The sequence below is a fragment of the Carettochelys insculpta genome, chromosome 8, assembly GCF_033958435.1.
Source record: "Carettochelys insculpta isolate YL-2023 chromosome 8, ASM3395843v1, whole genome shotgun sequence".
In the NCBI taxonomy this organism is placed as follows: domain Eukaryota; kingdom Metazoa; phylum Chordata; order Testudines; family Carettochelyidae; genus Carettochelys; species Carettochelys insculpta.
Window position 1 is genome coordinate 20,416,929 of NC_134144.1, and position 24,479 is coordinate 20,441,407.

Consider the following 24,479-nt stretch of genomic DNA (forward strand, 5'->3'; position numbering starts at 1 on the left):
CCAACTTGCATGAAAATTCGAGTTATATGGGGGTTTCAAGATTTAGATTTAAATGTGCAAAGAAAATTCTACATGACTTATAAGGTCACTTCTGCCACATTAGGAAAATGCTGATAATACAAGAAAAACCTGAATCAGCTCTTGACTGAACTTGACTAACTTCTGGGAGCCAAACAGGCTAACAAAAATACAGGAAATTCAGATTTCAGTGTTACGCAACGTGCCAAAACCTGGAACACTATCAAAACAAAAGAGCAGTAAAGCGGCACTTTAAAGACTAACAAAATAATTTATTAGGTGAGCTTTCGTGGGACAGACCCACAACATCAGACCATAGCCAGACCAGAACATGGTCTGAAAAAGTGGGTCTGTCCCACAAAAGCTCACCTAATAAATTATTTTGTTAGTCTTTAAAGTGATACTTTACTGCCTTTTTTTTTGTTTTGATAGTATATTGACTAGCACAGCTCTGTTACTAGAGCACTAACAGTTCAATTCACATAAGGGACACTGGTTGCACTGTGACATCTACAGGTAGGGATAGTCTACCTTCCACATGCCATCATCCAGCTCCACCTATAAAGCTTTCTGTAAGAGGACAAACAGCAGAGAGGCAAAGCTGAAGTTTTTTCTCCAGGAGAGATCAATGCAGACACCCTCTGCCCCAGGCAGCCCCTCAGAGAAACATTCAACAGTAGGTTCCTCCAATGCTTATTACCCTTGACGCCAGTCTGAACTCCTGGCACGCCCCACATAAGCCGTCCACACTGGTGACAGACTAGAGATAAAGCACCGCACCTAAGATTTGATTAAGTCTTAAAATGGAGCCCCACACAGAAGCTTCAGTAACAAAGTTGGGGACCAACAGTCACAGCCAAATGCAAGGAGCACCCTGTCTCTTTGGCATTACCTACATCAGCAATCTAGCACCATGGCTTCAGCCAGGATGGTCCTGTAGCACTGACCCACCAACCTCAGGCACTGGTCATGTTTTTGTCACTTCTCCCCTCTCCCCCCCAATACCTCACTGATAAGATTCTAATGCCAGCCTGGTATGAGAGCACACCAGGCTCCCTTTGGTGCTGAATTTTAGGCAGAGCACACCAAGGGGGGTGGGGGGGGCGGCTCTTGAGCTGGAGGAAAATTACTTTCCTCTCCCTTCCTATCAAGTCCACAGTAGAAGCTCCTGCCTTGTGGGCACCTTTTGTTGTTTTACGGTAGGTACTCGCAAATGTTGGGCATTTTACAACAGCAATCACTTAAAATGAATCCAGTAAACTGAGGTACACTGATTCTTTGGGAGCAGAGGATCTGGCATTTCCATGAGCGGCTGGTATCAGGGGCTAGATATCAAAGGAGAATAATTTCAAGGGACTCAGACATGGAGGGACACCCTTTGTGGAGCCGCAAAGTGAGGAGTCAGCAAAACACAGAAGAATCCTTGAATGGCTGAAAGACAGGTGGTACTAGGGAGCTGATACCCAGCCACCACACGCAAGTCTCCTAATTAGAGGGAGGAGGCAGCAAGGTGACTGAATGCTGGGGATCCTGGAAACCGTTACAACTTACTATACCCTAGCCAACAAAGACTCATCCTGAGGCACTAGGGCTAATTCTGGTGTCCTGGTTGCTTCTGTGACTTGCGTTGCACATTTCCCCATTTCTGAAATATTCAAAGCCTCAAAATGAAGTTCAAACCATGCCGTTAACACCCATTATTCCTTGATGTAACTCTACAGGTCACATGCAAGCTTCAGCAAGGTGCTACTACAAGCACTCTTCAAGTATGCCTTCATTAACTTGCCTCCTAGCTTTTGGATGACTGCTTGCTAACGTGCAACAGTGGAATCTGCAGGGATGATCACTCAAGGAAATTATGATTCTTATTGTAGAAATGAGTATGGACTGTCACCTCCTTGCCCCCCTGCTATGGGAATCAAAGAGGTATGGAGGGGCACAGGCATGCCCCAGGGATACTGCTATTCAAAAACAAAAACATCTGATCTCATGCATTAGGAATGTAAAATCCCCTCGCAGCAGTGCTCCTGAGCTGGCGGCAGATGAGGGCTGCTCTAATCATGCTGCTGTCGCAGGCTGCATGGGGCTGGAACAGCCCCCTACGCACAGCAGACGAGGGCCTACTCCAGCCCCCCACCAGTTCGCCTCATCCATTTAGGGTGAGGCTTACTGGTTAACCATTAAGATCACTATGATGTACATGCACCAACAGTGAAGTATGTACAGAAAACACATTCCAAAAAACAAGCTGTTGGGTAACCTTACCAGATTTTTACTTGATTTCCAGCCTCATCAATAGTTCTGAACACCACAACACAACATAACATGCACTGAAAACACATTAAATTGTTCTAATATAAACCGAAGTATAATTATAAAAACAGTTCAACTCTCTCACGTATGTTGACTTTTTTAAATTTTGGATTCAACTTTTCAATTAAAGAGTGAAAACCTTTGCACTGCTTTGCCCAATCTAAACCAAATTAAAAAAATAAACTATAGTATTACAGATATTGATTAGACACAGGAAGAATATTACAATATAAATGATAACGCTCATACTTTAAGTACTGTGCGTTACTAATCAATGACATGTATGTATCAAGACCTTAAGTAATACGAGCAATATTTTACAGTGCGTATGAGTAAATACGTAGGTGATTTAATGATTCTCGTTTTGTTGGCTTTTCCGCTATTCCCTTTTTCCAGCTTCCACTTTACAACATGCGGCCACTTTGCCAATAAAAAGTTCTTTTATAGATAAAAGGCACATTTTAAAAAATCCAGCCAAAAACCACAAAAAACACACATGCAACCTTTTGAATAAATTAGTGTATAGGTAATGTCCTTCCCCAACCCCACAGCTGTTCCCCTTCTTAACTTTCCTCATCTTACTGGACTATAAAAAGACTACTTGTCTGATCAGGGATTTAACTTATCTAGATTTTGAGAATGTCCTACACACCTTTACTCACTGTGTTCTAAATATTCTTAAAAGCACCTAACTACATTTTATAAATTATTTATTTACACACCCACCCACCCTCATGCTTTTCTCTCAAAGGACAAAAAATACAATAGAAAAATATAATAAAATTAGCTTACAATAAATTTATTATACAATACAAAAATAAGCCTGCTAGACAAGATACATAAACATACAGTGCAAAAGGAAAACAGAAAAGACAACTTAAAGAACTGAACCAAAAGGTACAACATAAATGCTAAAATGAAGTTTACAAAAGCATTTACATTTCCAATGAAATGTTCAAGATACTGACAAGGGGAAAAAAACAGCTCAAATGCTTGAATATCAAGAACTGGTATTGCCATAACACAGATGAATGCTAAACATTTTATGTTCCCAGAAATATCTTCAATAAAAACAGTTAATAATTAGCCCCTACACACAAAATTGTTAGGACCTTCTTCACAAACACACGTCAAGTTTCTCACTTAGACACAAAGTTTGGCTTATGTACCTTCCTGAACTTGAAAATCCACCACACAACTATGGCCATTCTTCTCCTCCATATAAATGTCTAACCGCTTTTTGAATCCTGTCACATCTAATAACTATGACTTGCCTTTGCTTCTTATTATTGTGTATATAATTTATATACATAAATACTTGAAGCTCTGTGGGCTATTTTAAGATCTGAATCCAGCAGAAACAATTTTTCCAACTTCAGCTAGTTTTAAAATTAATCCCAAGTAATGTGAAATCAGCAAAGACTGCATTGAGAGCTATATTAAGTAAACCCTGCCCTACTCAGATACACTTTAACTTTTAAATACATTCATCAACATGAGTTCTCTTCATTATGGGGCACAAACCTTGTATGCTGCAGCCTGCAGTCCCTCAATGTCAAAATAAATAAACCAATACAGAAAGGGAGCACACCTGAGGTATACACATGCAGTACCTCATTGGCTATTTTTTTTACCTTAACTGTATTCATGTAAAAATGTTGATTTCAAGGATATTTAAAGACCTCAACCAACCTTCTCTTGCTTTTACTTCACTGTAATCCTCAACAAATGTAAGCAAAACACTGGGATATGATTATGTGCTGTGCTTTCAATTCAGTAATTTATGGCATTTGTGTGAAGTCCACTAACAGTACATGCGCTACATTATTTTACTGATATTTTAAAGTTTGCTGTATGGCTACATCTACACTGACCACTCAGGTTTGATCTCCCAGGGTGCTGTTTCATGCACATGCAAAATGGGGCAATCCGGGGTCATCGTCAACCCCGGAACTCATCATGATCCACAAGGATTAAGGAAGAAAGGTTGAGGGGAGAAGTGCTCGTCAGCCTTCTGCAGTGAAAACAGGCATGAAAGTCGACAGCTGAAAAGTCAATTCTATGTATGCAACTGGAATACCTAAAATTGTGTATCAGCCATCAACCAGAGTTTAAAAAAGAGCTTGATAAATTTTTGGAGGTTAGGTCCATAAATGGCTATTAGCCGAGGGTAAACTATGGTGCCCCTACCCTTTAGTCAAAGGCTGGAGACAAATCGCTTGATCATTGTCTTTGGTTCACCTCCTCTGGGGCACCTGGCACTGGCCACTGTCGGCAGACAGGATACTAGGCTGGATGGACCTTTGGTCTGACCCAGTATGGCCGTTCTTACGTTCTTATGACCTTCCGGGTGAGCACAGACACAGCCTTAGTTTATCCTCTGAAGAGATTCGCCTAAGCAATTCTATCATCATCATCATAGACTTAAAAAGACACTTAACCTCAACAACAACTATAAAAATATGATGTACCTCGCCCCCATCTGGCACACTCTTGTCTGGCAACATCAGTAATCCAGCATGATTTCAGTTAGCCAGACGACCACTTATCATGGGTGTAGCCCATGGCCCCATAGTTTGCTTACAATCACCAGTTCTAGCTCTCAGTGTTTTGCGCTCTTGTTTAGTTCTAATTTACCTATGAATGTCTTTTAAGTGCACACAAAGCAGTCAAAGTGTTGATAATGTTGCTAGACTACATTAACCTCCTATGGTCCAACAAATTCTCTAATTCAGTATATCAGGTTCCAAGGGTGCCGGATTAGAGAGGTTAAACTCCTGCAAGATCATTTGGAATCACCTGTAACAACACTTGTTTATAACAGTTAAAGAGTACTTCTACATTTATGAGACACAAACTTGTTAGCTATAATCAATCCTTGTGTGTTACGGTCAAGAGACGCTTTCTTGTTGCCATTCACTGCCTGTCTGGCTTCACCCCCCTCCCTTTTTTTTTTTTTTAAATGGGGGCGGGGGAACAGTCTATCCCTTTCTTGTGGTAATCCAGGCTTTGTTAACACTACACAACATAACACTGAGCATGCATAACTATATGCCTCAGCAAAAAGTAGGTTGTGCGAACACTGTGGCGTGTAGCTACACACCTCAGTGACAAGCTCTGGCAGGAGGGAGATGATAAAAGCTTCAACAGTTCCCCATTGCCAGAGCCTTTCACTATGAAAAGAAATGCTCTGGTAAGGGGGAAGTGGCAAAGTTCTCCTCACCACTACAATTTTCTTGTGGCAGAAGAAAGCTCCAAGAGCAGGCAGCTGGCAGAGCCTTTCCCTATGATGTGGAAAGGCCCTATAGCAGGGAACTGCCTAAGGCTTGCTCACCATCTCCTCCCTGACACAGCCTGCCCCAATGAGGAGTTCTTTTCATGCAGAATGGAAGGGCTCTGGCATCAAGGCACAGCTTAGGTGAGTACAGCAGGCCCTTCAGGCCTCTTTCCTCTACTAGCTTAAGCTATGACTCACGGGCGACATTACTACTTTGTACTCATGCTACCTAGGCCGAGAGGGTGGTTTGTGCTATCATAGACATAGTAATAAATACTTTCCTGTCCAAAAGAAAATTATATATGTAGTTTGGGACCTTTATGTAAATACTATACCAGCATCTCTTACAGAGATATCTGACTGGAGGTTATTTGGTCTGATCTTTGGAATGACCAATAAATTAGGCCTTTGTATAGCAGTCAAGTGGAAGGGGTCACGGAACAACATATGAGCCTTTGCCCGCGTCCCAGCTGATCAACTATATAGAGAGTAAAGCATTTTATAATGAAATCAGCATCAGTAAGAACCATATAAAACAGCCATGAATTTAGCCTGAAATTCAGAAAATACTGGATCCCAGTAAATTACCTAATCTGAACAACTTCTAAGTAAGGCTGCCAATTAATTAAAGCAATTAACTCAAAACAAACTATTTAATAATCATAATTAATAAAAGTTTTAATTGCACTGCAAACCAAAACCTAATACCCATTTAAAATAAATATTTTTGGATATTTTTCTACATTTCCAAATATACTGATTTCAGTTCTGTTAAACACAAGTAATCCTCCCTGCATGCTTCAGCCACCATTCTGAAGGCAGACTTCCAGCCTGATGGAGCACAAAGAGGCATATGAATGTTTTATATATCTGGTAGGTACCTGGCAATACCATCTAAATCAGTGCCATGCAAACATATGTTCTCACTCTCAAGTGACACTGTAAGAAAGAAGCAGGCAGCATTATCTTCAATAAACATAAACAAACTTTTGTCTTAGTGACTGGCTGAACAAGAAGTAGGACTCTATGGACTTGTAGGCTCTAAAATTATAGGTTGTTTTGTCTTTGAGTGCAGTTATTTAAAAAATTCTATATTTGTAAACTGTACTTTCATGATAAAGAAATTGCACTACAGTACTTGTCTGAGGGAACTGATAAATATTATTTTTTATCTTTTCAACAGTGTAAAATATAAAGTGAGCACTGCACACTTTGCATTGTGCTATAATTTAAATATTTGAAAATGTAGAAAGCATCCAAAATATTTAAATAATTGGTATTACTAGAGAAGGAATGAACAGAGATGCAAAGCAGATAAAACAAAAAAAAGGGGGAGGGACACTCCAAAAGTACATAAATAATACAGATAATATAACTGCTAAAATTAATTCAAAACAAGACAAGATAGGTGATGTGATTTTTTGAAATTGGATCAACATCTCTTCGTAAAATAAACAAGCTTCCAAACTTCAGAGCTCTTCTGCAGGTCTAGAGGAAGAAAGAGAGCTCAAAGGCTTACTCCTTTCACTAGCAGATATTGTTCCAATCAAAAAAAAAAAAATGCTGCTGCTGCTGCTGCTACTACTACTACATCCTGTGTCACTCATCCCTCCCGGGACCAACAGTCAAAACAACTGAAGTACTTTTATTTGGATTCAAGATTGACTTTTAAAACAGTTCTAATAATAATTTGCAATTTTTCTTTTGTACTTTGAACATATTTTCACTTCACCTATTCGTCTAAAACTAAGACAGCTTACATTCTCTTAAAGTGGAGTGTAGCTTTATAAGAATATCAGGCATTTATGACAGCTTACAAGAGCACTCAGAACACTAAGTAAAAAGTCCTTTTCTTCCTAACTTAACTAGGAAATTAAAGCAGCTTTGCCAGATACAAACTATTTCCTCTTCTATTAAATACTGACACGCTTAATTTAAAACAATTTGACAAAAATACACAATTGATAATTGACTTCTTATTTTTGCTAACAGTGTACCAAAAAGACCTATTTATGCTAAATACATTGTGTGTGTGGTGTCAAGATTCACAAACCGTTTCAAGTACACTTATTCGGTGATTTGTAATCTTAATTTTTTTTGGTGTATTCCTTTACTTTACATTCTAGATAGACTAACTTGTATTTCTCTATATGCCAGATCTAGTAAGAGGACAGGCTATAAAAATCTTCTCACAGCTCTATAAAGTCCACCTTTAATTAACATATAAATTCTCAAGTATATCATAGGAGCTCTCTTTGAAAACATTTAGATTTTTCTGTTTAAAATAAATTTACTATGAAAGCTGTTGACAGATTTTAAAAAATTTTTTTTGGTATAGCATATACAGTATTTACACAATATTAAAAGAAAAAAGTTTATGTATAATCAAAATATAGGAAGGAAAGAAAACAACTCAAGTTCTTTAATCTAGAGATGCTTGAGGATTTTTATAATGAAGAACTTTATGAAACCAGAACCCATTCCTTTAGTTTTGCTCTCCCCGACCTTCCATTCTATACACTACGGTTGTGGAGACGTCCTCGTTTGACTCAGGTGACACTTTTTTCCAAACTGTGTCTTTCAAAGCAAGTTCTTGCTGGAGACTTTCATAGTCCAATGGTCCAAAGGAATGCTAGTTGTTCAAGCAACATACATTATTTATTAGTGTACTTGAAGAAAGAAACAATCTGCGCGTTACTGATATTTGTAGTCAATGCCAAAAGACAACTTCCACCCATCTCCACCTCTTGACATTTTATTACAAATAGCCATGGTTGGTTTTCCAGCCATACCCAGAGTTCTCTTTATAGCTACCTGATATGGAATTTTAAATGTACACGGAAACAAAAACAAAAAAAAAAAGCTCTTTCATACTAGTCTATCCTCCCTTTGGGAGGCTTTTATGACCCTGTAAAATCATTCAGGAAAACCCTTCACTGTCTGCCTCCTAAGCTCAAGCACCCATAGGACAGCTACTACCCTTTAATACAAAAGAAATGGAGCTTGAAAACAGTACTCCTTAGTAAGGGGCCCTAACCTAGAGTAAAATGAGGCCATTTTCCCAGCCACACCAGCACCCAGTGCACGGCCTCTACCACCCTCTGTTGGCATGTCTACACTTCTGGAGCTGCAATTTATGTTTCCAGCCCAAAGACCTACTCACACTACCTCCGAGGGTGCTGAAAATGAAGAGCACCTGCAGCAGCATGAGCCGATGGAGGGGCTGACCGCCCAGAGTACAACCCTACCTGACACACCAGGCACTAGCCCCTAACATAACCATGGCTACACTTCTATTTTTAACATACCAGCTTGATGAGAGTTATTCTGTGTATGTCAAACTGGGCTGGATTTTACATCTTAGCTCAAGTGCAGACATACCTCTGATTTTACTACGATCAATGTGAAAAATACTGACCCCAGATCTCACGCACCACAGTGCAGAACAGAAAGACTAACAACAATTTGGCTTTAAGTAAGCAGAATGGTGAAATTTATCCTAAATATTATTAAAATACCATACGCCCACTCTAGCTGGGGAGAATAAATGCTTACATATTCAGCGACTACAAATCTTAACATAAGATTTTGTTAAGGCCCCATCACAGATAGAACACACTGTTACAAAGTGTGCTCTGGTAAAACTAGACTGATAAGCTTAACTTATCTTTAAGTTTGATGCAATACATGTCATTGAGCAGTTTTATGTTTACAGATTAACCTTATATTTTCCATCTGATAACTCTACAAAATAGCCACTCAAAGTGCATATTTAGCTTACCCGCTGATCGCCACCTTCTCTGCGAGGATCAAGCTTCTTTGCAAAGTGCCTCAAATTATCATAATTATGGAAATTGCACAAGGAAACCAGGTCCTGAAAACAATCCAAAAGAACTTATTTCAACCTTTGCATACCGTACTGTTTATCATTCTCTCACCTGAGACTGGAACTGCACACCATTGAAATATTTTTGCTTTAAAAAAAATGACCTATTCAGCTAAACTCCTGAATTTCACCAAGAGAATTCTTGTGTCTCTCTTCATAAAATTCCTTTCCATACACTGGTAATAAAGACATGTTGTAGTAACACTTACTTTTTTTACATAACAACTGAGTTATTGGTGGTATTCTGACAGAAAGCTCATGTTTACTAATATTTCACTGTACAGATACTACAGCATTTGGATGCATAATGTATGCCTCCCAAACATTTGCGAGGTACTATGTTACAACACCTGCAATAGGGAGCTGAACAAGGAAGATAAAATGCAAGATTCTGATAGCAATAAATTAAAAGCACTATAGGAAAAGACATTGACAAATATTATGGCAAATAGGTTTTTGCAGCAATGTGAAGGTTGCCAATTCATCAGCTATTATGTCTTTATTAAAAGCCATTAAGCAGTTTGATTTTAACTAGAAAGCACTGTGAATACAAAAGACTTAAAAGCAAACACATCTAGACTGAAAAACAGTAACAGATTTACTCTACTGGTGCACATGCCAGAATGGGATGCAACCTGGATAGTTGTGTCGCCGATATGACTAAGGTGACTGTAGTACACTAAATGTTGCACAGTGCTCTAAATATTCTGGTATACTTTCTTTGTTGAGATCACTGACTGATTGTGTACTGCCTTATTAGCAATGCCACTGGTTGTAGAGAGAAGAGAAAGAGGCAAAAGGCATCTGTCCCTGCCATGTTCCTCTCTCTCTTTGGAAGGCTAGTAATGTGTCACCATTCTTTATTAGTGGCAAATGGAGTACACTACAAGAGCTCTACCATCTTAAGGAGAATGGCAGCGTCCAAATGTTCTTGACATTAGCACCAAACAGGACCCTTCAATTTTTTTAAAAGTCATGTCTACAGTAAGAGACAGAAGTTACAGATGCTTAATCGACAACTGTCTCTCTCGAGACTTTCAACCCATCTTTATCCCCAAAACACAAAAGTATGATGGTATTGGCCAAAATAAGTAACACCATTCCCATTTCTAATCAGCTGCCAAAGATGTCAGTAAATAGTGATAATTCAATTAAATTGTTGTTATTCTAACATATTGGAGCTAAGTGAGGTTTGTCAGAGCACCTTTCTGTGAAGAATACAAAATGACTCAATACGGCAGAGAACTGTCTGACTGGTCACCTATGTCTTTCGCCAGAGACTTCACCACTAATAAACCAAAGTCCCTGTTGGATGCCACTATGAAGAACATTTGGACTCTGAAGTCTCTAAGGTGGAAGACATCTTGTGTTCTAATACAGCAAAGAAATTTGTGCCCTTCTCACATCACAAGACATTATTCCTTAACATTTTTTCATAAACACTTTTTCCAGAACTGGTTTCAACATGTTTTCTAAATGTCCACATAGTTCAACAATGAATCTAATTTGAATGACAGCCACAGAAGTCTGAAAAGATTGACAAGTAATCTCAGGTCAGAGTGCACACATGGAAATCCTTAAACTTGTTCTTCAAGTTCAATTTGGCCTTAGTCATGCTAACAAATTAGGTAAAGGTTGGTCGCAAAAGAAAAATTATTAGAAGTTAGAGGAAATCTCTCTTACATGACAGAAGTGAATCCCTTTAACGCTGTTGCCTAGTTTGTCCAAAGGAGGAGACCAGCACATCAGACCCATAACATTAGGAACAACCAAGAGAATGCCACCAGCAACTCCTGATTTTGCAGGAAGACCAACCTACAGGAAGGTAAAGACTTAGTATATAATGTGAACATTCTAGTCTGTTATGTTATTCATAACACTTTGCCCAAGAAATTTTATTATATAACACTTTCAGCTGCGCACACTCGGACCATCTTATCGGATAGGTAAGCATGATTATCCTCATTTGACAGATAAAGGAAAGCGGAAAGATGGAACAGCAATTATGCTGCTTGCCTAAGGTCAGACAGCAAGTTATTGGTTCAACAAGAACTATATCCCAAGGTCTGAATCTCCCACAGAGAAGTGAAACATACACACAGCCATCTAACAAGTCACTGATAATTTGCAGCAACAATAGAAACAACGTTTTAGTGAAAAAAAAAATCCCCTTTTGTTTAACCCTGACAGCTTAACTCTGACTTGTGTGCCTGTGAACGTGTAATGTTTTAGCACCTAATTTAGAATTTCACCAGTTTACATTTGTTTGAATTGGAACTAAATTGAATAAGCAAGGTAGAGCTTGTTCTTTAAAGTATGCCTCATATCTTTCAAAGCCCAACTCTGGCCAAAAATGAAGGCTAACAAATGCAGATGGAGTTTAAAGTGTTAGAAAACAGTACTTGGCAGAAACACCTTGAAATGATTAATTTCACGATGCTCTAGATCGGCAGTTCTCAAACAGAGTCATGATCTCAAAGTGGACCACTGCCCTATTTTAATGGGGTCACCAGAGCAGGTGTTAGACTTGAAGAGGCCTGAGGCCAGAGCCAGACCACCACAAAGTGTGGCCAGGAGACTTTGCACTTTGGCTTTGCCCCCTACCCCGCCAGGGTTCATGCTAGGTAAAGAAAGGTTACTCACCGTAGTAACGGTGGTTCTTCGAGATGTGTCCCCGTGGGTGCTCCACATTAGGTGTCGGGCTCGCCCGGCGCCGCAGATCGGATCTTCCAAGCAGTTTCTGCCGGACCGCGCATGCGCCGGTGCGCGCCGCTCCCCCGCGCGCTCCCGGCCATGTGCGCGATCCGGTCCCCGCCAGTTCCTTGACCAACCGCCTCGGATGCTCCTGCAAAACACTAAACAGAGATCCGGAGCGGGGAGGATGGGCGGGTAGTGGAGCACCCACAGGGACACATCTCGAAGAACCACCGTTACTACGGTGAGTAACCTTTCTTTCTTCTTCGAGTGTCCCCGTGGGTGCTCCACATTAGGTGACTACCCAGCAGTAACCCAAGATAGGAGGTGGGTAATCGGATTATGTGCAGCTTGTCCCCGAGAGGACCGCTGCCAAGAGACGGGTATCCTCTTGGAATACCCTGTGAAGGGCGTAATGTTTGGCGAAGGTGTCACAGGATGACCAGGTCGCCACTCTGCAAATGTCTTTTAGCGCAACGCCCTTGAAAAAAGACTGTTGATGCTGCCACCGCCCTAGTGGAATGAGCCCTGGGCGTGGCCAGTAAAGGAGTCTTTTTGAGTTTGTAGCACATTTTTATGCAAGATACGATGTGCTTAGAGATTCTCTGCGAAGAGAGACATTCTCCTTTTGATTTGGGAGCGATAGAGACTAGGAGCCTATCCGTTCTCCGGAAGGACTTGGTCCTGTCCATATAGAAAGCTAGCGCCTGCTCACGTCCAGGAGGTGTAGGCGCACCTCTTTGTTAGAGTTATGAGGCTTTGGATAAACAAGGGTAAACAATAGGTTCGTTAGTATGAAACTCAGAAAGAAACTTTAGGAACAAAGGCTGGATGCAGCCGTATGGTTACCGCCTCCTTGGAAAAACAGCGCAGGGCGGCGTTGCCATAACTGCCTCAAGCTCGCTCACCCTGCGAGCTGACGTGATTGCGAGAAGAAAGGTCGTCTTCATCATAAGGAGGCGGAGGGAAACCGTGGCCAAAGGCTCAAACGGTGGTCCCCTTTTCGCATTAAGCACCAGGTCCGAGTTCCACAGAGGTGGAAGCGGTTTCTGAGGGGGGTATAGGCTTACCAGCCCTTTGAAGAACCTGGTAACCATGGGATGGGCGAACACCGTGTGCCCTTCCTCTTCGTGTCTGAACACCAAAATGGCGGCCAGGTGGACCTGAAACGAGGATAGCGAGAGTCCTCCTCTCTTGAGGTCCAGTAAATACTCTAATATCACAGCCATAGGCACCGAAAGGGGGCTAGCTGTTTGGTAGAACACCATGCCGTAAAGCGAGTCTATTTCTGCTTGAAGGTCTTCCTGGTGGAAGTCCTCCTGCTACTTTCTAGGACTTGCTGCACTTCCTCCGTACATGTGCTCTCTAGGGAGCTGAGCCATGGATTAACCACGTTTGTAGTCGCAGGCTTTGGGGGTGCGGATGCACTATGGACCCCTGGGCTTGCGTGAGCAGATCCCGCGCCACCGGAGGGGACCTCAGTGGCCGGTCCGACATGCGCAGGAATAGGGGGAACCATTGCTGTCGATCCCACGTTGGGACTATCGGGATCATTCAGGTTCCTTCCCTCCTGGCTTTCTGCAACACTTTGTGGATGAGCACTGTGGGAGGGAAAGCGTAAAGCAGGGGGCCCCTCCATGAGATCGCGAAGGCATCCCTCAGGGACCCCCGTCCCAGTCCTGCCCTGGAGCAGAATTGTGGGCACTTCTTGTTGTGCTGAGTAGCAAACAGGGTCTATCTGGGGAAAAACCCCATGCGTGGAAAATCGGTTGCAGCAGATCGGGACGGATCTGCCACTCGTGCGTGAGTGCGAAACGCCTGCTCAGCTGGTCTGCCTTCACATTGCGAGCGCCTGGTAAGTACGAGGCTTTCAAGGTTACATTGTTGGCGATGCAGCAGTTCCACAACCGGACTGCTTCTACACATAAGGCACGGGACCGAGCTCCTCCTTGCCGATTTATATAAAACATGGTGGAGGTATCGTCTGTACTGATCCCGACTACCTTGCCTTTCAGTTGGTGTCGAAAGTGTCTGCAGGCGTTGAACACTGCTTTGAGCTCCAGTATATTTGTGTGCAGTGACTGCTCCATAGAGGACCACAGCCCTTGCGTCACCTCTTCGCCCATGTGTGCTCCCCACCCTATGAGGGGGGCATCTGTAGTAAGAAAAACCAATACGTGTGGTTGGTGGAAGGGTACCCTTGTTAGCAGGTTCTCTGGGTTTACCCACCATTGCAGGGATTTGCGCACCTCCGTTGTGGGCGATGCCATCCTGTGAACAGTGTGTGCTGCCGGTTTGTATACGCTCGCCAGCCAATGCTGCATGCTGCGCATGTGTAACCTGGCGTTCTGTTGTACGAAACGTTGCTGCTGCCATGTGGCCCAGCGGCTGTAAGCACGTCAGAACCGGCACCATAGGGCTGAAGGTGAAGCCTTGCGCGAGGGAGCCGATGGCCCGAAAGCGAGTCTCTGGTAGATACGCCCTCGCTGTAATAGAATTTATGCGTGCCCCTACGAACTCTATGTCCTGTGTGGGGTCTGTCTTTGATTTTGTCAGATTGATAAGCAGGCCGAGCGAAGAGAACGTGCCTGCTGTGACACATATTATGCGTAGTACCTCCTCCTTTGAGGCCCCTTTGAGTAGGCAGTCATTCAGATACTGGAATATAAATACCCCCTGTCTGTGCAGGTAGGCTGACACCACTGCCAAGGTCTTGGTGAAGACTCTGGGGGCTGAGGAGAGCCCAAACGGTAGGACCTTGTAAGTCGAGGGCTGCGAACCAATCTCCATCGTCTAGTGCCGTAAGGATGGAGGCGTTTGTGATCATCCGAAAACGTTGCTTGCGCAGGTACCGGTGAGGCCTCGAAAATCTAAGATGGACCTCCCCGTGAGGAAGTACCTCGAGTAGAACCCTCTCCCTTGCAGTTGCTCCGGCACTCTTTCCACTGCCCCTACGAGCATGAGATGGTCTACCTCCTGCTTGAGCCTCGCTACATGGGAGGTCTCCTGGAGGTGGGGCCCCGGGTGGAGGTCATGGCGGTGGGAGCAACTGGGAGGGGATGGCGTACCCCGTGGCTATGATCTCCAGCACCCATGTGTCTGTGGTGATCCTTTGCCACTGGTTATAAAATGGTCGGATGATGGCCTTGAGCACTGGTTTCGTGCCCTCTGGAAGCGAGTCCATGAGGGAGGTCAACCTAATGTGGTTGTTGAAATTATGGTTCGCTAGATGCGCTGCGTAATTTGCCATTGGCAACAGTAGCGTGGAGGAGGAGTAGACCTTTCTGCCCAACAGCTCTAGCTTTTTGGCATGTTTGTTTATTCCCCCACGTTGCGACGACTCCGCCACCAAAGAATTTGGTTGTGGGTGGCTGAACAGGAACTCCATGCCCTTCGTGGGCACGAAGTATTTTTTTTTTTTTTTTTTTTTTCGCTCTTTTGTGGACAGGCGGAATAGTCGCAGGAGTCTGCCATATCATAGTGGCAGGCTCCAAGATTGCGTCATCAGCGGTATTGCTATTTTGGAGGAGGCCGGAGGTCTCAGATTTTTGAGGAGCTTATGGTGTTGCTCTTGCACCTTTGCTGTCTGGAAGCCTTGCGTGAAGGCCACCCTCGTAAAACAGCTCTTGGAACTGTTTGAGATCGTCCGGAGGATGGACGCCCCCCGGGGCCGTAGCCTCATCCGGGGAGGAAAGCGAGGAACCGCTGGGGTACGTCTTTCTGGACCCTTCCGGTTCCTGCTGATGATGGTACACCCTCTCACTAGAGGTGTGCGAGGAAAAATCTCGGGGTTCCATAACCAGTCCCCCCTGAGATGCTTAAGTCTCTGTCCCCGGTCACAATTGCCCTTGGGGGTACGAGATCGTTCGTAGGGATCTTTCCCTAGTAGATTGCCGATGGTGTCTATGCCCTGCGTGGTAGGGGCGACCACGGCAGTATAAGCACTGGTCTTGGGAAGGTGACCTAGACCACTCCCTTGGTGCATACCCTTTGCGTCTGGGGGAGGGAGACCGTTGAGACCCTGGAGAGAGCGACTTTGCCTAATAGTCCAGCGGTTCAAATCCCAGGAAGGGTGGAGGTGGTCCCAGCCAGGGTGAGGCTGGTTGCAGAAAATGGAGAAGGGGGCTCTGGGTAGGCCAAGGAGCGGGGGGACCCCTGCCTTCTAGTTGGAGTCTGCAACATAGCGGAGGGCTGTGAGAAAGCAACTACACAGCCCTGTGCGGAGAGGGGCTGCAATGCCTCCTCTTGTGTGCAGTCTTCCCCCTCCCTTGAGGAGGTAACTCCGCCCCTGACATACAGGGGATCCCGGCCACGTCCGCACCGAGCTCGGCACACTCGAAGTCGGTGCCGCATGTGCGGTGTCCTTCGGTGCCGGCAGGCTGCGTGCCTGCGCGCTCTGCACCGCCGGTTTTCCAGGGGTCGGTGGTACCGGCGCTTGTTTAGCCGCCGCCCTGCCTGCGGTGCGGGGCGGCTGGCTGATTATCGAAGGGTGAGCCGCTTGCACGTGGCTCTCCGTGCCGCCGCCGATCAGCTGTTGCTGCGGCTGGGGGCTGCTCGCTCCTCCCGTCCCGCTCGTTGTTGCTGCCGGCAGGGATCGGGCTGGGGGGCATACAGGGCATTCCGGCGTCCGCACCGAGCTCGGCACGCTCAAGGGCGGTGCCGCACGTGCGGTGTCCTCCAGTGCCGGCAGGCTACGTGCCTGCGCGCTCTGCACCGCCGGTTCCCCAGGGGTCGGTGCCGCTGCCTGCGGTGCCGCTGGTACCAGCGCTTGTTTAGCCGCCGCCCTGCCTGCGGTGCGGGGCGGCTGGCTGATTATCGGAGGCTGAGCTGCTTCCACGTGGCTCTCCGTGCTGCCGCCGATCAGCTGTTGCTGCGGCTGGGGGCTGCTCGCTCCTCCCGTCCCGCTCGCTGTTGCTGCCGGCAGGGATCGGGCTGGGGAGCATACAGGGGATTCCGGCCCCGTCTGCACCGAGCTCGGCACGCTCGAGGGCGATGCCGCATGTGCGGTGTCCTCCGGTGCCGGCAGGCTGCGTGCCTGCGCGCTCTGCACCGCCGGTTCCCCGGGGGTCGGTGCCGCTGCCTGCGGTGCCGCCAGTACCGGCGTTTGCTTAGCCGCCGCCCTGCCTGCGGTGCGGGGCGGCTGGCTGAGTATTGGAGGCTGAGCCGCTTCCACGTGGCTCTCCGTGCCGCCGCCGATCAGCTGTTGCTGCGGCTGGGGGCTGCTTGCTCCTCCCGTCCCGCTCGCTGTTGCTGCCGGCAGGGATCGGGCTGGAGATACTTTCCTCCGTTTCTGCGCTGATGGGCTGAGGGAGGCAGCTTTCCTTTTAAGGGCCCCGGAGGGTCCCTCCTGCTGCGGCCGCTCCGGCACTTCTGGCTGGAGGGCCTTGTCAAGAAGCAGCATTTTTTTTTTTTTTTTTTTTAAAGCCTGAAGAGGACATTGTTGGTGAGTCTTTGTGTTTTTAAGTGGGTACTTAGCACCTTCTTTGTGCCGTTTTCCCCGTCCGATGGTCTGCCTTAGCCGGAGGGCTAATAGCCCTAGCTCCTGGCCTCCGGCGCTTGTTACTGGGACTGGCTGAGCTGTCCCTCTCCTAGCTTGTTCGTTGTTGTTTTTTTTTTTTTTTTTTTACAAAATAACAAACGGCTAGCTTATAGTAGCCTAAGTGCCTGAAAAACTTTAAGAAAAAACAGATAAAGCCATTGAATACACTACTTGGCCTTAGCCTAGTTGGATTCCGTCTGCAGCCGACGGCGGTTAAGAGGAACTGGCGGGGACCGGATCGCGCACATGGCCGGGAGCGCGCGGGGGAGCGGCGCGCACCGGCGCATGCGCGGTCCGGCAGAAACTGCTTGGAAGATCCGATCTGCGGCGCCGGGCGAGCCCGACACCTAATGTGGAGCACCCACGGGGACACTCGAAGAAGAAGAAATTTTCAAACAACGTTGAGTTGAACTTCTGATTAGTTCACATAACAGCTTAATACAAAAAATATCAAACCTGGAATATTTGTTTAAAAAAACAAAACAAAAATATCAGTCTATATTAGTTTCTCTTGCCAGATACAATCAGCATCCAACAGTTACTCACATGGAAGGCAAACTGTCCTGAGAAGTCATACATGCCACAGGAATGCATTAGACTCAAGGTATTCCGGACTGCTTCGGGGCTCAGTACTCTTTCACCAGTAATTGGGCAAAAGCCACCATTAGCCAGAGTTGCTGCCATCACACTAGCTGATTCACAGGTCACTTCAATCGAACACAGCTAATGGAGGGGAAATAACTGTTAATTTTTTTATACACACACTCCCCAAAACAGTTGGGCTGCCTTCTGAGAACAAAGTTGAGAGAAATCACCTCTCCCCATCTTTAAAAGTTCTTTGGAAAGCTCTAGCATTGCCACACTTTGCAGCAGTGATCTGAAATTCGGCAAAGGGGGGCTATTTCAGGAATCCTGCATCTGACGAAGTGGGTCTTTGCTCACAAAAGCTTATGCTCGTACATTTCTGTTAGTCTAAGGTGCCACAGGACCCCTCGTTGCTTTTGCAGATCCAGACTAACACAGCTACCCCTCTGATATTTCAGGAATGTGCATAGTCACGCACACCTCTAATAGAGGGAAATGAAAACGATTAGGGGGCTGAGGCACAAGACTTACGAGAGACTGAAGAATCTGATCTTATTTAGTCTGAGAAGAGAAGAGTAAGGTGGGGATCTGATAGCAGCCTTCAACTACTTGAAGGAGGGTTCCGAAGAGAACGGAGCCAGGCTAATCTCAGAGGTAACGGATGACAGAACAAGGAGCAAATTGCAGTTGGGGCGGTCTAGCCTGAATGCTGGGAAAAACTATTTCACTAGAAGGGTGGCAAAGCACTAGAATGGGCTATGTAGGAAGATGGCAAAAATCTCCATTTTTACAGGTTTTTAAGAACCAGCTTGACAAAAACTCTGCCTGGGGTGATTTAGTTGCGATAGGTCAAAATATATAATAATGTAGAAATCCAGAATATGTTACTGCACTTCTGCACTCGCTTTTACTGTTTACTTACAGATGTTTTAATTTGAATCTTAGTTTGCCTTTGTCAAGCTGAGACAATAAAGGCAGGTACTTCTCACAGATTAATTTAATAGTCAATAGGTCAAGAACCTAGAGGAATCATTTCTGCACCCAAGAAATGTTCAGAGGCTAATGTTTAGACATAGGTTGCTCAGAATTAAGCAAATAAGAGGAAGTAATACAAGAAACCTGCTCCTTTCCAGAACAAGTTTCTTGACTTAACAGTGCTTCAATCTGTTAGGGATAAAGTGACAAGGCAAAATCCAGTCAATCTGTGAAGAGTGTTTACAGCATGCACGATATGATTGGTCAGGGGATTATCCGGTGAAAACACCTGCTTGCCTAGTATGATGTACGTCACAATAAATGCAATTAGTTTGGGTAAAAGCAAAGCACAGAAGAGGATTTTTGACTACAGTAAACTCTTTCATACCCAGCATTCTATCATCCAGAACTCTCAAATAACTGGCATTTTAACCATAAGTAAACTTTAGGTACATTTTCCTTAAGTACAGTATAGTAAAAGCAAATGCAAATAAATACAGCAAATACAGTATAAGTTTGCAGGGTACAATACTACTGTTGTTGGTAAAGTACTCTGCATGCAACTTCCTTTGTTGCCTAATACCTAATCTTGTTTTTCTTTATTGTTATGCATTGCGAGGTACACCTCTCTTTATCCAGAATATTTCAATATCCAGCAACCTCCCAGTCCTGGGGCTGTCGGAGATGAAAGAGCTTACTGTATTTACCCAACTAGCAGAGGGGCAGCCGTGTTAGTCTGTATCTTTGAGAACAACAAGAAGTCCTGTGGCACTTTTATAGACTAAGAGATATTTTGAAGCATAAGCTTTTGTGGGCAAAGATTCGCTTTGTCAGATGTGCCCACAAAAGCTTATGCTTCAAAACATCTGTTAGTCTGTAAGGTGCCACAGGACTTCTTGTTGTATTCACACAATGTACTTTCCATGTTTTGCTATTAAGAATATAATTGATTAAACAGAGAAAGGGCACAAAACTGTTGCCTCATTTTGAATATTACCTTCAAACTTGAAATTAAAAATATCTATTCACCTTATTTTAGTTACACTATGAAGTTTAATGTAGTCTTCTATGTAATAAAGAGAAGTCAAAATATTCTACACAAGCCAATAATGAACAATGCAACCTCCCACATAATCTCACAGCAGAATCTTGCTAATTCACAAAACCAGTAGAGGCTCATGAATTAGTTTTAGTTTCCAATTTTAATACATCAAATGTTTCCTGTTCATTCAAAAGCATAGACATTAATGAGATACTTTATATCTATGATTAACATAGTTTGTACTGATTCTACCACAAACCTATATTTCAATTCCAAGTATTCAAGTTTAAACAGGAGTCAGTTACCTGAAAGTAGAAGTCTAATACAGCCACCATGTCTGTGCCTTCTGGAAAACACTGAGGAAAGTAGTAAAAGTAATTTTTAAACATGTTGATTGTATCAAAACAGTAAACCAACTTTAAACTAAATAGATTAAAAAAATCTAATACTGTCAGTGTTCTAAATATAAGCAAGATTTTAAAATTAAAATTAAATACTTATACAAATGTTAAAAGAGAAAACTTTTCTGTTTAGGAAGAAATATACAACATTCTGTTTAAAAAGATGCAACTCTTTTACAACTTAATACTCCAGCTATTGAAACACCTTTATGTACTACCTGAAGTGCAGAATCTTATACTATGTATGGAAAAACCTAAGGACAGCTAATACTTTTTTTTTTTTTTTTTTTTTTTTTTTTTTAAGTCACTTGCACTGACTCTTTGAAAATTGTACAGGACATGGCTTTAGAATCAATAATCTAACATGCAGAAATGAGTTTTGGACTGTTCTGTTAAGAATTCCTAAATGTGTGTCTACATTCTCTGCCACTTGCAAACTACTGTAAAAAACAAACAGTACACTAAACATAAATAAAAAATGGGTTGCAAATGAATGCCAAAAATTCAGAAGCCAACATTACAAGCACTAAATATTGTGCAAACCCAACAAGCAAAAGATGAACAAACCTTCTTTTCTTTCAGGTAATAGCCAATTGCAAAATTTCGATCTCCACTCTCTCTTTCAGACTGAAACCTAAAACAAATTGTTTATCAAATATTACTGATGTACAGAAGTACAGGAGTAAACATTTTTCAACTTATGGGCAGAGTCAGATGTCAATACAAAGAACCAGGAAGAGAGCACAGAAAAGAACCATTAAAAAAAAAAAATCTTTCACTCAAATGAATACTGGATTCGCCAAATTGTGCACTAGTCAGTTTCTGTAACCCCATAATCTCTACACTTTTACTCTTGCCCTCTACCTTACTTGTGCAAACAATCTCACGGAAACCAGAAGTAAAACTCCTAATGAATTCATGAAAGCAGGAACAGACTCACTGTACATTAAACCTATTAAACTCAAGCCTCATCTTCAAATTGGACTGTATGCTTTTTGGAACAAGTAATGTGTTTGAATATAAAACGCTACACTGGGCAGCAGCAACTCAATGCTGATTCAGAAGAGAAAACTCAGGTAAAAAGAGCTAAAAAGGGCAGGTACAACAATAATTTATTACAGTAAGCTCTTTGATATCCGGCATTCTATTACCCAGAACTCTCAAATAACCAGCATTTTAGCCATAAGTAAATTTTAGTTATGTTTTCTGTAAGTACAGTATAGTGACTGTAAAGAGAAATCAGCAAATACAAGTTTACAGCGTACACTACCACCGTTGCTGGTACATAAAGTACTCTGCATACATTTTCATTTCTTAGTATCTAACCTTGTTTTTAATTCAGTGCTATGCATTGTTTGATATATTTCTCTATTATTCAGAATATTTGAACATCCAGCAACCTCCCAGTTCCGATGCTGCCGCATATGAAAGAGTTTACTGTACTAACAAAAAGTCTCCTCTTCTCCTTCCAGTCAGGAGACCGTGCAGGGTGAGAAACCTTGATGGGACTCTGCAGGGGATGAAGACCAGTGCCCAGAAATGGGGGAGATATGAGATGTAGAGATCACATGCACGGCAAAAAGTGGATCATTTCCCATATTATTGTGGGAGATTGATATAAGTTACACAACTTCAGCTAGGTGGCCATACGTAGCTGAAGTCCATGTACTTAGATATACTTATTGCAGTCTTTCACTGTGGTGTGTCCACTAGCTTCCAGTACCAGGAGAAAGGTTATAGGGAAAAATCAAGATCCTGAGACTGCAAGCAGCCTTAACACAATCTCCTCGTATTCAAGAAAGCCACTGAAAGGTCTGCAGAATTGTAATCAGAGCTTGGTGCTACTAAAGACACTCATCAATTTTAAATATTTTTAAAACTGCTATTTAACAAACTATCTGCTTTGAACTGTATGTAATCACCACTTGGTCAGGGACGTATTCAGAGTGAACATAAAGGGTGACCATTCTCCACTGGAGTTTCACTACTGACTTTCAGGTGGGCCAAGCTTTCTCCCTAGATATTTTATCACCAAACCTCAAAGAAAAAAAAACAAAACACAAAATACTCACGTGGCATTACTGAATCCAACATACTCATTACCAGCCATATTATTCATAAACTGCATCATCTATCGAAATAAAAAAACACTTAATCTTTAGATCTGAAAGCACCATAACTCAGACCAAATTTTCAACATGGCTTTAACTGAGACTGTTTTGGGGGCATTTAGTCAAAACTACTAGTATTTCTAAATATCAGATTGCGTCGACAAATCAGGTAGATTTTAAATAACTGAAGTATCACACAAAATTTGAAGACAAGATTTCCATGAGGACAGTGTGAGCTCCTGAATCATTAAATCTAAATATGATAAATAGCGACAATGCCCCCGCCCCCCCACCCCATATTCACTTACATAGTCAAATTTTTCTGCATTATTTGCTCCTTGCTGAAAGGAAAGAAAAAATATTTACAAGAATTGTTAACGTACAAAAAGCTATAATTAGGAGTTCTCACAGTACAATTAGATTTTACTTTTACATGACTAATAAAATGTATATATAACTACTTAAATATAAATTACAAGCATGTTGCTATTAATTACAAGAAAGACCTACTTAAAAATTAGGAAAGTAAATAGCTTAGATAACATTTATACAAAGAAAGCTACAAGATGTTTTTTATCAAATACCTTGTATATTGCAGATGAATTTAAACAGAAAGGTATGCTTTATTTTAAGTGCTCTCTAGTCAATGCAACAGATTGACAAAGAACAGTATATAGTAATATATGTGACATACAAATTCATTGTGTTACAGCGTTCCTAAAACGAACAAAAACACTGGTTTACAAGTAAAGAGGTAAGAACTTTGTCTTGCTTTATATTAGCACTGAGCACAGAAAAATTCAGATTCCAAGCTATGCAGTGTTTCCTATGGTTAGTGTTCATGGTTAAAATTTAATTCAGGTGGAAGACTTAAAATAAAGTGTTACCTTTACTAGAACAATAATTCAGTTTAATTTAAGATTTAAGGTAAGTATCCTACCTATAAAGAAATCAATTATTTGGTTAGCAAGATATGGTATTAGGCAAAAGCTACAATTTCAGAATCTTAAAACCTCAAGTTATAAACTCTAAAACTACATTAACATTTTGCTAGCAAGGTAAGGAAACGTGAAATCTCATTGTACTGGTTTTGTTAAAAATAGTTTTTTTAGAGGATTTTTAAAGGGCTTTTTCTTAAATTTGCTAAATGGCAATGAAAGATATATTGGCCTTTACCTCATTTTCTGATAACTGATCTACTATAAATTCTTATGGTGGGTGGGGGGGACAAAGTTTGTGCATTTTTGTTTTGAAAAAGCCAAATAGCTTCATTTAAAGTGAAAGTTTATAAAACAATGGATTTAAAATCTGAGATCATATCAACTTGCATCACCTAAGGCTATGTCTAGGCTGCTGAGAACTGTTGGCAAAAGAAACACAAATGCAAAGCGCAATTTGTGTATCTTTTGTCAACAGTTCTGTTGAGAGAGGCTTTTCCAACATTTGGCCTGTCCACATGGGGCCAAATGTCCAAACATCCCCTCTGTCCAGACATCCCTTCTTCCTTATGGAAAAAGGTGTACAGGGATGTCGACAGAATGCTCCTGACCTGCAGATCTCTTCCAACAGGTCTGCAATCCGGACACACGTGCTGTTGACAAAACTTGTGTCGACAGAAGATTGGTCCACAAAGCCTGC

The 24,479-nt window shown here is 42.8% G+C and overlaps 1 protein-coding gene across 2 annotated transcripts in view; it reads right to left on the minus strand.

Moving 5' to 3' along the window:
* The window catches only part of GLS (glutaminase), a 114,366-nt gene that overhangs the window by 34,249 nt on the left and 55,638 nt on the right, over window positions 1-24,479 (minus strand). Inside the window, exons 8-15 of one of the 2 annotated variants that reach the window (XM_075002008.1) lie at window positions 23,150-23,182; window positions 22,803-22,861; window positions 21,298-21,364; window positions 20,635-20,685; window positions 18,274-18,450; window positions 11,178-11,309; window positions 9,390-9,482; window positions 3,115-8,240 (exon numbers count right to left, since the gene is read on the minus strand). In XM_075002008.1, coding sequence (XP_074858109.1) covers window positions 8,094-8,240; window positions 9,390-9,482; window positions 11,178-11,309; window positions 18,274-18,450; window positions 20,635-20,685; window positions 21,298-21,364; window positions 22,803-22,861; window positions 23,150-23,182 — 759 coding nt within the window. In that variant the 3' untranslated portion in view covers window positions 3,115-8,093. Of the gene's footprint in view, window positions 1-3,114; window positions 8,241-9,389; window positions 9,483-11,177; window positions 11,310-18,273; window positions 18,451-20,634; window positions 20,686-21,297; window positions 21,365-22,802; window positions 22,862-23,149; window positions 23,183-24,479 lie in introns of those variants that run through there. The other variant, XM_075002007.1, reaches the window with a different exon arrangement.